Below are 13,617 nucleotides of genomic sequence, written 5' to 3'. Positions count from 1 at the left end.
CACCACAGCTTTCTATGATAAAATGTCTTCTTTCAGCCTCTACAGTCGTTTGTATCAAATACGACATTTGTCTTCCTGAAGGTCCCGCTTAACATACCCACAACACAAACATGACATTCCTCGACTTCCCTCTCCCAGAATTGCCCTGAATCATTCACGTGTCTGGCGAGACTACTGAAGCACTTTAGACTCTGAACGTAAGCGGGAAAGAGCAGCCAAAATTTGGATCTGGGTAGGGAAAGTCAGCATCTTCCATATGGAGGAAAGGCAACTGTGGAAAAAAGTAGATGGTCAGAGAAAACAGTAAATGACAACTTTGGTTAAGGAGGAGAGTGTAACATATGGGCCAACGTACTGTGGCAGAACATCAGCATTGCAAAGTGCCTTGAACTGTCATTGCAGCACAAGTGGCTTTTGACATCTGTAGGTCCAAGGTCTGTTTGGGAAATGATGATCCAACCCCCCAGTTTATCTGACTGCCTGAACCCATGCTTTTCGTGAGCTCAGCTAGGAGCATCACTCTGCACTGCATAGGTACTAAAGCAAACACATTCCAAACTATTGTAGCTAGAAAGTTCTCCAAGCATCAGAGCTGCTGCTGGCCACCACTTCTTGACAAGCAGGTTTTGATTTTCCTCAAAGGGATGGCTAGATGTAAACATTCAGGCAGGTTTTTCTGCTTAAGCTGAAGAACCATGCTGAACAGCTGAGTGGCAGAGCAAACTCAGTGACCTAACTGCAGCCCTATTCTTTAGCATCATGGAGAGTAGAGGGTCTAATACACTGTCTAATCTTCACCCAGTTGTAGTTATCTCAGCAAAATACAATGATGTCACAAAAGCAAGCCTCATCAACATTGTACCATCAGAAGTATTCCTATGGTATCCTCTCACCACATATCATCAGGAATACCGAGTTAACTTCCTTGTGTATCTGCGAAGTGTTTTATATGTGTGCAAATTTATAAATCTTAGCAACTCTTCGGATAAAATGTCGTTGCTTGGCATTAACACATTCAATCTTGCATTGCCTACAGAAGCCTCTCTCCTTATTCTCTTACCTGAGGCCTGTCTGTGATGTGCTAAGTGAGATAACTGGTGGGTGGCATACCCCTGTTTTGCAGCAGCAAGGTTGGTGGTGATGCTAATTGTGAACATTTTCTTCAACGATTTTCTTTCTTTAACTCTTCTCTTAATTGAGAATTCAGTATGATGTAAAATAATGAGCTCTCAGTCACACCTTTCCTCTGCCCATGCAGTTCCCTCCTCCACAGTAGAATAGGAGGCATAAAAGTACAACAAAGACTTTTTTGGAGCTTTCAAGGCAGTTCCAGCAGTAGCTATCTCAAGAATTATAAAAAAAAACATTAGCACAAAAGTTCCTGTTATACTCCCTGCTTCTCAGGTCTCTTGGGAATGGTGGCACACATGATGTATACTCAAGTTTTCCAAGTGACAGTCAGCCTTGGGCCAGAGGACTGGCGACCACACTCATGGGACTATGGATGGTCCTTCTGGTAAGTGTCACCACCAGTTAATATCTTTTCATTTTTGAGTTGTTCCATCAGTTTGTTGGGAGATTGTATATGTCACGCATGTGAATTTCCAGCTGCCAAAATGCAGGGAACAAAAAATCACCATGGCTGTGCAGTTGTGGTGTTAGAGGGCAGTTATCAGTGACTGCAGCAGCAGCAGCTGTGCACATCAGCAGGTACACAGCATTTGCAAATAAACAGCAGCCACAATTACCAACACAGATTGAGCACTCTCATTAAAGTTCAATTTAGGTACATAATTGCCATGGCATTTCAGAGACTTTTAGCTTTTTTTTTTTTTTGGTTTTTAATTAATGTCTCCGTTGAACCTTACAGTGCAACTTTTAGCACAACCGCAGAGGAAGGCATAGTGCTCCTGGCGCCATGATACTTCCCCTGTGGATCGTGGGGAGAAGGTTTGGGAAAACAGACATGACATTTTGGAGACTGATTTTTTTTTTTTATTATTTTTTTATTTTTTTTTACCTTTCCCATTTATCTTCTAAAAATCACATAAAAAATAATTTGGCCAAGATACGTCAACTGTGTTATATTGCTTGCAAGTTTATAAGAAGCTTAACAAGCACAGGAGACTGTGGAGAACAGAAATACCTGCAAACAACATTCACATCCCTCTAGAGGCACCAGCCTCTTTGGAGGGCTAGGGAAAATACTTTCTTTTTTTCATTTCTAAATATAGCATATTATTTTCATTCCATCTCAAGGCAGAGACAACACCACTAAATAAACACAAATACATCTTATGCACAGCACTGCAGGGAATTATTAGTCTTTCCTTCTCCCCTCGTTATACTGTGTTTCATAGGAGTTACTAACATTTTAGTAACATGTTGCAAAATATAAATAGCATTCTATTTAAAATGCAGCTTTTTTTTTGTATCAATAATGAATATTTATTGCATATGATGACGAACTTATAAATATACCGCATTCATATATTCATAACTTTAATATAAATATTTATAACAATTCCATCATAATAATTGTATAATTATTAATATATTTAAATAGTAAGGCACATTCTCTATTAATTTGCCTTAAGTAATCTTTTTATAATTTACCGCAACACTCTAAATTCAGAATGTTGTTAAATGTCTAGCATAATAAAGCACTCATTAGATTATTCTCCTCCATCTTGTGCAAGACAAGAAACCCGATATCTCAGAACGGGCATCAGAGGCTGGCAGGTCCTGTAGGGCATTACGAGCCCTCCCTGCACCCACTCCTCCTGCCCGTGCTCCGAGCGAGCCGTTCGGAGCCCAGCGTCCCATCCTGCGGTGGCAGCTCACCGCGCTGTCTGCTCTCCTAACCACAGCTTTGTCCCAGAGCAGATATTGCATCCCCTGCCTGCGGCCCTCCAGGCAGACAGAGCTGGGGCACAGCGGGCTTTGGGAGATACCCACAAGCAGGCAAAGAGGTGGGAGCAACCTCAGCCCTTCCCATATTCCTGCAGCGAGACCTCAGCTTCACTCCATACAGTGACTGTTGGCTCACCCTAGTTAAAGCTGAGCTCTGCTCAAGCTATTGCTCTCACAAAGCAGCTTCTCAGATTTGGTAGTCTCTCTCCCTCCCCTAATACCTCCCAAGGCACCATACTTGCCTATGCAGGATGCTGGGCAAGGTGCAAACATCGGCTCAGTCACAGCTCCCCAGGGACAGACCTGAACAGCAGCAGCATTTTCAGCCTGCAGAAGGCCCTGGGGTTCCTCATGCCATGCCAGTGACGGTTAGCAGACCTGGCAAAGGAAAGTCTGAAAGTCAAATAGAGTAAACCCAAGGCTTTTTCCTTCCAGCTAACACTGAACCACCACTGCTGTACAGACTAGAGAGCTACAACCTCCCCTAGCATCACCCAGACTTGAACACCTTTCTTTAAGAAGGGTTAAAAACAAATGCCCACCCAGCCTGGTGGAGTTCGTAAACTCTGCACGTGTAGGAATTTCTTTCTGCTCCATCTGCGTTCAGGTGATGGCCTGAAACACAAGCTTTAAATACCCCTGACGCAGTAGTGCAAACATCAGCATTATTCACAGCCTTCTATTAAAAGCATCACTGCAGCATCCTGTAGACAACCTGTCAGAGCACAGGGAATTGTAACACCACCAAAAGTGGGGCCAGAGAACAGCCTCCCAATGGCCAAGAGCCAAAGGGCATGAGTGGAGATCTAGTCTGCCATTCGTTTCTCAAGTGCCAATAGGAAAAGTATTTTTTCTGTGACTATTTCCCCTCTATTGAAAGGGAACGATAAAAATACCTCTCCTCAAAATGAGGAAGGGCTGCTTGTGACCTGCTCAGATGTCCCAGGGTTGAAAATGCACCGCTTGGTCCCTGTTCTCTTACCCCTTCCCAAGCCATTGACAAAGTCCAGGGGTTGGTCTGTGCTCTGGCACAAGCCAGGAGTGGGCCAGTGCATTCTCCAGGCAAGGGGTTTCAGTGGCTCCGAGGATCAGTGGATGTTCAAGCTTGGCCCCTTTAAAAAGAAAACAAATACAAAAACCTGAGTTGTTTGAGCCACAGAGAAACTTGAGAGCACAACCGTGAGCTCAGCTACCAGAGGCACTAGAGGCACAGTCCCACCACATCTAGGGCACAGCTGGCATGGAGGGGTATTGCTGTTAATGGTAGGCTGTAACTCTTACAGGTAGGAAACCCACTGTTTATACTTAAAAATAAATAACATTTAACCAGGGTCCAGAAAAACTAAAACATATCAATTATAATTGTCTCATTATTATGATTTACCAAATGCCAGACCTGAGGTCACATTGAGAGTCTTCATTCTGTATTTCCTTCTCTGAACCTTTCAGCATTTCTGAGTTAATGATTAGAAATTATCAGAAACTTTAAAGAGAAATTTTTCTCTGCATGTCATTCCCCAGGCACCAACCAGGCACAGTGAAGCATGTGGTTTCAGCTGGCTTCTTCCTTGGTATTGTTTAGGAGCCCAGCTGGAAACGTTTGGAGCTGTTGGAGCTTTTCCACACGCTCCGTGTAGGAGGAAGACACTTGCCAGGCTTCCCTGTGCCTGGACACTCACACATAGCATGAGTTTCCTTTCCACTTCTGCACCCAACCGTGGGAAACCTAAGGGAACTTCATCACCCCAGGGTTTGCTATACTTCCTTCTCACTTGATTGCATCTGGCAAACAGGTTCAAAAATGACGAGGAAAGGGCTGCCTCCGCACACTTCATTGCCATGGGAGTCCCTAAAGGGCTTGTTATGCACTGAATTTTGAAATCATTGAAATGAGCCATTTCTGTTTACTTGAACCATTTTTTTTCCAGATTTTTCAGTTCATGAATATGTGTTCTTTTTCGAGTTTTATCTAATTTGAAATGAGAAACTGTTTCCTTGTCTGCAGATCCTTTGCAGAGTGGAAAAATAGCTCATGCTGAGGGCTCTGTTGATAATGTGTATTTATAAGATAATGCTACTGTGGCTGCATTCTTTCTGTTCTGCATTATTTATATCAATGTTCAATTTGGTTATAGAAAAGGTGAAAACAAGGAGCAGGTAAAGTGTGTAGCTGACACAGATGATTAAGTTAATCCAGGTTAGTTAGGAAGCCACTGTGAACTATATGTAGCTGGAGCTGATTGGCTGAATATGTGAAGTCAAGGAGAGCCTGAGTGCAGATAAGCTGTGCAGCAAAAGGAGGCATTCCGTGCCTTTTTTTGTAGCCCAATTTCATGCTCAAAAAGCATCTAAACGCTCCTTGGGGCCATGAGTTCCCCCCAGCCACATCTGAACTTGAGATCAGTGAGGTAAAGACTAGAGGAGAGATATGCAGGGAGGGCAGAAGGTAACCAGGGGGGAAACCCAGTCCATGAGCAGGGAGCAGAGCAGCTCCCAGCTGAACTCTCCTTGCCAGGAGACCCAGGACAACACTTGCTGCTGCTCCAGCCTGGCTTTGGGACAGTGCCTTTTTTTTTTCTTCCACTTTTCTCCTCCCTATGTCTCCCTGTGCTCCTGGTTGGTACTTGCAGGTGTCCTGCCACTGGCTGACCAAGACTGGCTAACACTGCCTGCACACTTGGGGCACTGCCCTCAGATGGGATCTCTCCACAGAATGAAAGTGCTGTGTTCGGTTCTGCTCAGGTTTTCAGAGACCAGATATAAGCCAGGAACGCTAGAAATGTCCATGAACCAGGAAAGAAGGAAATAGAGTAGTCTGATGAAGGCATTAAAAACAGAACAGAAACCATCCCTGCAGTAGCGTTGTGCAGAGTCAGTCTCCCATGGGTGCTGCAGAACTTCCACTGCTCCAAAATACGTACTTTCTGGGGCATTACTCCTTCCAGGAGTTCATGACTGCTCTATAGATTTTAGCACTTGTCTGCAAGGCTCTGAAACATTTCAAAGGGAAATCAAGAGGCATTCGACTCTCCTGTCAGGGTGCACCGAGTGCCCACGCTAGCACTCTGCCACACGGTTCTCCATGGGGTGACAGTTGTGCCCAGCCCCTAGCCCAGCATCCCACCTGCATGCCTGAGCGTGTGCCACCGGTCATTTGAGGTCAGATGAGGAGAACTGGTTTGTCACCGCTGACTTACCTGCCTACCCGTGTCCTGTGTATGTGTGTCTCTTGGAATCAGAAGTATAACATGAGCTGCTGTCTTAACCCAGCTCTGTCTGCTGGTTTCTCTCTCCACAGTCTGGCGTGGGGCTCTTTCACCTGCTGCATGGCGGCCTCCGTTACTACCTTGAACTCTTACACTAAGACTGTCATTGAGTTCAGACACAAGCGCAAAATCTTTGAGCAGGGCTTTCGAGAAGAGCAGAACTTCCTAGACCAGGAAACCATCAAGTACTTCAGAGAAAGGTCAGTGCAGTCATTTGCTTGATCAGTGGAATTTTTCATGGACTCTGCTAGTCTCAGAAAATCCAGGCTCTCACCCATTTCAGCACATGTGGGTGAAGTCTCCGAGATACTCAGAGATGTGTGTTAAAGACAAACACAAAAGATCCTCCTTGATTTGTTTTTTCTTAAATTTCATGATGTCCTGGTGCCTGCCTTTTCTTATATACTCACAAAAACACAAGACTGACAAGTCCTTACAGTATGCATCTGATTCATAGGTATTCATAAGAAGCTATGCTGCCAATGCAAGATGATTTTCTCTCTCTGGAAAGGTAAAATTGTGGGGATATACCAAATGTTACGGCCATGCTTTCTCAGCACGTGTAACAGGCACCTTCCAATACTCCTAACAGCTGCTGACACATTTTCCAGCCACCACTAGGCCACTTCGGAGTTCCCATCTTCCGTAGTCACATGCCTACAATCCATCCTAGGCTCCTCCACACAACCCAGCCTCCTGGGCTCCTCCACACAAATATAGCATATACATCACATTGCACTGCAGAAACACCCACACAGTGCCACCCACACTGCTACCAGGGTCTTAGATGGACTCTAAGTCCTGTCTGAGCCCTGAAGGCCCAGAGATGCTCCTTCACTCTGCCCGTCACTGCACACTGCCCACCCCACGCGCTCTTAGTTAGCCCATGTGGCTGCACTGGGATACTTGCTGCCCTCATTCTTTCACAAGAAAGTTAAGGCTTTGCTTAAAGTTGCAGAATGTGAAGAACACACAAATATTGACCTCACACAGCAGGGAAGGTGTGAAAGACCCCAGAGGGGTACCTTTTCGGAATGAGAAGCTGACAGGTACAGAGAATCCTCACCAAAAGCCTATTGTTGGAAGTAACGTAAAGATATTTTGGGGACAGAAACCATAAGGAAGATTCATTCTTGTTCTTCTAACCAATGTGGCAGTTTCTCAGTGGTGGAAGAGAGTGGTTGGGAAGCTCTGAGACAGAAGATTTGAAATGATCAGACATTTCAGGAGCGAAGCGAGGAGCTCTCCTGAGCAGGAAGAACTAGAGAACTTCCATGCTTACCACTTTGCTTTGGTTACCCAACCTTAACTAATAGTCTCCATTGTTACATTTATTCCCCTGCCAACTTCCACATTTTCACTCTACCTTTCAGCCAGTCTGGAAAGATGAGAGAAATGGTTCAAACAACCACAGTTTTCTTAAGTTTGCATTTAGAGGTGACAGTGAATTTTAAAAAATTCTGTGTGAGAAAAAAAAACCCAAACACAGCAAAGAGGAAGTGGTCAGCATGTGCCTCAGGAGAAATCACCACTCACTGAGGGAAAGCAGTCAGCCAAGGGAAAACAGCTGAATTATTGAAGTGAGAATTGCAAACGAGAGACCGGCAGAATTGTAAGCAACAGGGTATGTTGAGTTACATTGGGAAATGCTAAGGAATCTTGATAAAGTACCACACTGCCCGTTCTGGAAGAGTAAACAGCAAAAAAAAATTAGTAGCATAGAGGACAGTAACCCCCTTTATCTCACACGGGTATTGTGTGGTTTGATTTTGATTCCCCTCGCACTCACCATATTACACGCCCCCCCTTTTTTTACGTACATGTAAATCAATACCCCATAACACTTTACAATCAAATCCACGTTAGACTAGTTGTAATCTAAGAGACCTTCACCCCAACACGCTAGATAAATAGGTGAAGGGCCCCAAAGGATGACAACAAGCTGAATGCAGCATCAAGACTTTTTCAGGTCTCTTGGAAGGATGGTTTGAACTTACCTACACAACTGGCAGGGTGTTTAACACACATATGCCCAAGGCAAGTGACAAGTCCCACCTTGGCCAGTACAATCAAAGGTGGTTTTTAACTCTTACATTATACGTATCATTCAAAACAAGATCCATACTATGCAACACGCATTGTTGTTGAACAGCCTGTTCCTTCGGACTGCTCTGTGTACTGGTCAGAGCCACCCCCGCCCAGTATACAGGGACAATGCTTTTTCTCTACCACTTGCTTTATGGTTGGACTGTCTATTTTGTTCTGTCCTTCCAGCTTTCTTGCTCATTTTGAATTTGTGTAAACAATTCACTTGTTGGTCACAGCCTCCAAGCCCTTCCACACACACTTGTCAAACACAGCTCAAGCATGTGGTGTTCCCAAACCTCACGATTATTACTTTCTCTTTTTATATCATGTTATTTTAATTGTTGTATCTGAATACATAATAAGAAGCGCAGAGACAGTGTTACCATGGGACCATTCCAGAGATTTAAAGCTGTGCAGCATTACATCCATATTTTTTTAAGTTAGCATATTCACAATCCGCTTTCACTGCTGTGACCTGGGAATACTCTGAGACTGCAGCAGGTCCAGGGACCATCAATTAGCAACACGGTGTTGCTGCATGCTCTGGGTGCCAGCAGTCCCAGCAAGCACACAACGTCCCCTAGCTCCAGTCTTCCTTTGCACAAATAGAAAATAATTTAAATTCTCTTTCCTTCCTGTACATATACCCAGGGATACTTCATATTCCCTCCTACTCCTACACCTCCATGTTCTTTTTCATACCTCATAAATAAAACCCTCCAGCCTTTCTTCCTTTCAGTTACTTTGTACTTATCACTGCCCTCGCTGCACGTTCCTTTGCCTCAGTAGACATCCAGCACCCGCTGCACACACGCATCTAGCCCGTGTCAAATAGACTTTGTGCACTAGGCAGTTTTCTAAGAGCAATACATCTCTAGTGAAAGTTAAAGCTCTATCATTATTCTCAACTGCTGCAGTTTATCTTCTGGGAGACAGGGAAGAAAAGCGTTAGCCTCATTTTGCCTGATAAGAGTTTTTTGTTGGAATATTCTTCTACATGCCCCTCCTCCCAGAGAAGAAATTTGCTTTATGAAAAATACTGACAGCAAAATACTGTTAATCTTGCAAGTACTTTGTCAAACATAATATCATTGTACTTCACTTAATTTTAATTGCATGTAACTGCACATAACAACAGAAGATTTACTAGAGATGTATTAGATAAAAGAGCTGAAATGCTCCCTTGAGAGTTCCCGAGTCAACAAGTGTACACCATGTTCACCACCCAGTCCAAGAGATGCAGGGGACGAGCCACGTCAAAGCATGGCTTGCTGTCCTGACCCCCTTCTCCACCAGCTCACCCATCCCCTCCCCTAGCACGTCAGCCTCGCAGTCTGCATTACTGCTGCTTGTTAACTTCGGTCTCTGCATCCTAAGAACTGCCTCAGCTATGAAGAGCATAGGAAAGACCTTTAAAATCACACATATATATGTGTACACCCCAAATGCTGCTCCGCAGCCTGGTTTGACTCCACCTTAAACAGCACATGTAGATCCAGACCTAAGTCCACACCTAAGTACAATGAAGTTGCAGAGACAACTTACATAGAGACAGCCAAATTCTCTGACTATCTGCAACCACAAAGACACAGACTTTGTCTCTCAACAGCTAAGCATCTTACTGTTTCTATCACTGGGAAAACATTTAAACAGCTGCTGAAAAGTCAAAATTTACAGTGTAATATTCAACAATTATTTCCTTCCCAGGCCTGGGATACTTTGAAAAGTCCAGACAAAATAGCCTCTTGTAGTTCACACCATAAAATCAAAAGATATTATAACTCTTCAGATAGAAAAGATATGATAGCCCTCAGAGTAACTCCAAGTAGAGCAAGTAAATGACACAGGCTTGGAGGTATTATTCATGTATTACGTGTTCTATAAAATTATCAGTAGAATTACTTGCAACATGTCAGCTTTCAGTCTTTGTCCTGTTATTGGTTGTCCTCCCTTTTTCTCTGGTTTTCCTTTTAACTGAATATTTGTCTATCACTTTTGCTCATCTTTTTCATTTTTTTCATTTATTGGGTGTCAGTTCATAACAGGTATCTCTCTCCCTTCCCTCTCAACTTCTCTTTCTGCTCTGTTTCATAATACTCTTGCTCCATATGGTCTTAAGCACAGTCCATTGTCTACAGTTCACCCCAGCTAGCAGAGGAGGAACCCTCCACATACCTTTCTGCTTCCCTTGCTCTGAGGATCCTTCCAGATAAGTCAAAGGGATAGGGATTCTTTGTTCTCTCCTATATAGTCTGATAAGCTACATGTGACAGTCAGCTGGAGGAATGTCAATGTGCCAGGACCTTCTCCTCTTCCACTGCCCAGCTATTTGGCCTCTATAAAGCCCTGCAGCACACAGATCGTGGTTCCAGGACCGCTGTCCCTTTGCCACTGCCTGCTGCAGCAGAGATGTAGCTGCTCCATAGCGGGGTCATGCCATGACACCCCACACTTTTCTCCCTGACCTGCACAAGTGTACCTGTAAGGCCATGAGAAAATAAGGCCCCCAAGCAGTGGACTGGGATAACCCTTCTAGTGCAGCACTAATTTCAGTGCACCTAGACTACCAAATCTTCAGCTTTCTTAAAGTAACATCTAATAAACGTGGAACCATCTAGTTTGGGGGTTCTAAAAAGGCAGCAAAAGGAGTGCAAGATGGAAATCAGCAGTAGATGTAGTAGTTTTAGCAGCTTTGCCCATAAGGTTGTGTAATAATTAGGACACACTTTCACAAGAATTGCACTCATTTAGACCACATTATTCACATTGAATGTCTTTCCCAAGTTTGTCCCCAGTTTCTTGCCTTCCTTTTTTTATGTATTAAAAAATCCCCTTTCAGCCACTCCCCAACCACCCTTCCCTGCTCCCAGAACTCTGCTGGACTTTGCTTTCAGGTAAATAATGAAAACTTTCCTCTCTGCTGCTTTGGTAAGCTGGGGGAAAGGCAGAAAGTGTTTGTGGGGCAGATGGAGACCCTGGGGCAACAGTCACAGCTGCTGGAACAAGGATAGTTGTAGCTACAGGGATGAAGATCTGGGGCAAGGGAATGTAGAGGCTTGGAGTGAGAGTACATGAGGACTGAAGCCTGGAGTCAGGCATAGGGGGCCTGAAAGGATGGAGATCAAATCTAGGTGAGCTCCTCATGAAGAGCTAGTCACTGCCCTGAGCAAGGAATAAAAAGTTAGTGAAGTGATACAAGAAAACTTGAATTACCCATTGCCCTCTTTTACTGTTGACAAGAGGAGAAAGAGCAGCAGCTTTTGGAAATGCATCCATGCCTGGTCAGGCTGCGTGAGGCCAGGGCTGTTGAGTCCCGATGGAACTGACGCTGCTGCAGACAGGGGTAAGGAGGTTAGCGACCCTGGCACTGGTGGGAGAGGGGACCCTAGAGGTCAGCATAGCCCTGTCTCCAGTCTGATATCCAGCCTTCTGCTCCCTGTGAAGCAAATCTCACTTATTAGGTGCTGTTAAAGCAACATACAAATTTAGCAAGTAAATGTGGAAGATTCAGCCTTCCACAGTTCACTCACCCATAGTACAGCATTTGCCAACTTGCAGCTGTCCATCAACACCCATTGTAGCATTGCAGCTGATTTCACAACATTTTTCTGCTGAGTCCTTACTGTGATCTGCAAAACCAACCCAGCATCAGGCAGATGCTACTGGTGAAATTCTAGAGTGAACTGAGTTCAAACTGCCATTGATACCAGTGCAGACAAAATGTCTCTGCAGGGATGGAAAATGTAGTTTTGAAGGGCAAGGAGCAGTTTGAAACAGACGGCAGGACCAAAGCTATTGCAGAAATAATAAATCAGGACTATTCCCAACACTAGGAGAATCAGAACTTGTCAAATCATCACTCGCACATGCTTTTTTTCCTTTTTTTTGTACATTTCTCTAATGTATCTTACTCACAGCTTGCTTTCTCTAACCCCATTGTACTCATATAAGATGTTGTGCAGATCATACCGATGCTTTCCAAAGACATGCCAACCTTTTGCTCTGATTTCCTCCTTGGTCACCTGGCTATCTGAACAGGTACCTACCGTACCGCCCATTTACAGAGTCGGTATCTTCTCATATGGGCATCAATAAGAATTTCCAACCTGACTCTTCACCTTTCATTAGCACACAGGGATGAGTGTAATGTTCTGCCCTGGATTTATTCTGTACTTTATTCTGCAACACAGGGAGGTTTATCCGCAGAGCTGTTCCTTCTGGAAAATTATACGGAGTGGCACTTAAATGGTGTAGCACTAGCAACATACCCACTTCCAACACACACGTACTGTACAATGCAGTTAGTCCCTGACGCTTAGATTCATCCTGAAGAGTGAAACAGTAGGAGAGACGCAGCCCTGAGCCCCTCATTTCTATTCCCCATGGCCTCTTTACATGCGCTTTCCCCTAAAGAGGGGCAAAGCCAATGGAACCGAGTCCTTCCCAGACCATTACGACCTCCATAACGGGCCTGGCTGGCTATAGATGGAGGAGCCCAGGTATGTTGTACTCTTATTGGTTTTGACCCTTCCATTTCTGTACATTTGGGAGCAGCCTTTGTTTCTGTTAAAGGTGCTACTTCTATATTCTCTTTTCCAGGACTGAGGAGGAGAGGGCTGAGGCTGGGGACCTGAGGTTACAGTGCCTCCATAGCTGCTCCCCAAATAGTAAGTGACCATGGCTCGAATATGTCCAATACACAATGGCTTGTACCATCCCCACACTGGCTCCTTGGGGTTAAGAACAACGTTTGGAGTAGGAAGCTATGGAAATAGAAGTTTGTAACTTTCCCAGAGAGCACTGCCCAAACAATGAACAACTAGCATATGAACAGTACAAAATTCTCCAGGATTCAGTTTAGGACATGCACATATCCTGTAATTTTATGTTATCTCAAGAAGTTGTGACTTCATAGTTTAAAAATATGCTCTAATTTACACCTGTATAACTTTCATTATCACTACCTTTTTTCATCTGTATTTATCACCAATTCATGATGATGCATGCTATTGAATATAAAAATGATAGAAAGCAGCTTTGGTAGACAATAACATTAGTATAATTAATGCCATTTCTTGCATTACTCAGAAAATTGCTATGCTTTTATTCAGCATTTACAAAAATTCTTACATTAAGCTATGGGAACCAGTGGTTCAATGTACAGAGCAACATTGGAGCACAGCTCCTGCCCTGCTCTGAATACTATACTTTTCCTTTACTCTCCAGGAAAGATGTGTGCAGTTTCATGCATCTATTTCTTTGCAAAGAAAGCAAGTGATTCTTCATTCAGCGGGAGACAGACTTGGGAAAGTGACTTGCTGACTCTGCGCTATTAAAATTTGGAAACCTC

The 13,617-nt window shown here is 44.0% G+C and overlaps 1 protein-coding gene across 1 annotated transcript in view; it reads left to right on the top strand.

Annotated features, from left to right (window-relative positions):
- The window catches only part of GSG1L (GSG1 like), a 54,251-nt gene that overhangs the window by 33,258 nt on the left and 7,376 nt on the right, over positions 1-13,617 (top strand). Inside the window, exons 4-6 of the mRNA XM_068420049.1 lie at positions 1,405-1,516; positions 6,212-6,379; positions 12,867-12,934. Of these exons, the coding sequence (XP_068276150.1) occupies positions 1,405-1,516; positions 6,212-6,379; positions 12,867-12,934 (348 nt within the window). The remainder of the gene's footprint in view (positions 1-1,404; positions 1,517-6,211; positions 6,380-12,866; positions 12,935-13,617) is intronic.

This window comes from Nyctibius grandis, chromosome 30, assembly GCF_013368605.1.
Source record: "Nyctibius grandis isolate bNycGra1 chromosome 30, bNycGra1.pri, whole genome shotgun sequence".
In the NCBI taxonomy this organism is placed as follows: domain Eukaryota; kingdom Metazoa; phylum Chordata; class Aves; order Nyctibiiformes; family Nyctibiidae; genus Nyctibius; species Nyctibius grandis.
The sequence above is the reverse complement of the archived record's forward strand: the minus strand, read 5'-3'. Positions and strand labels throughout refer to the sequence as shown.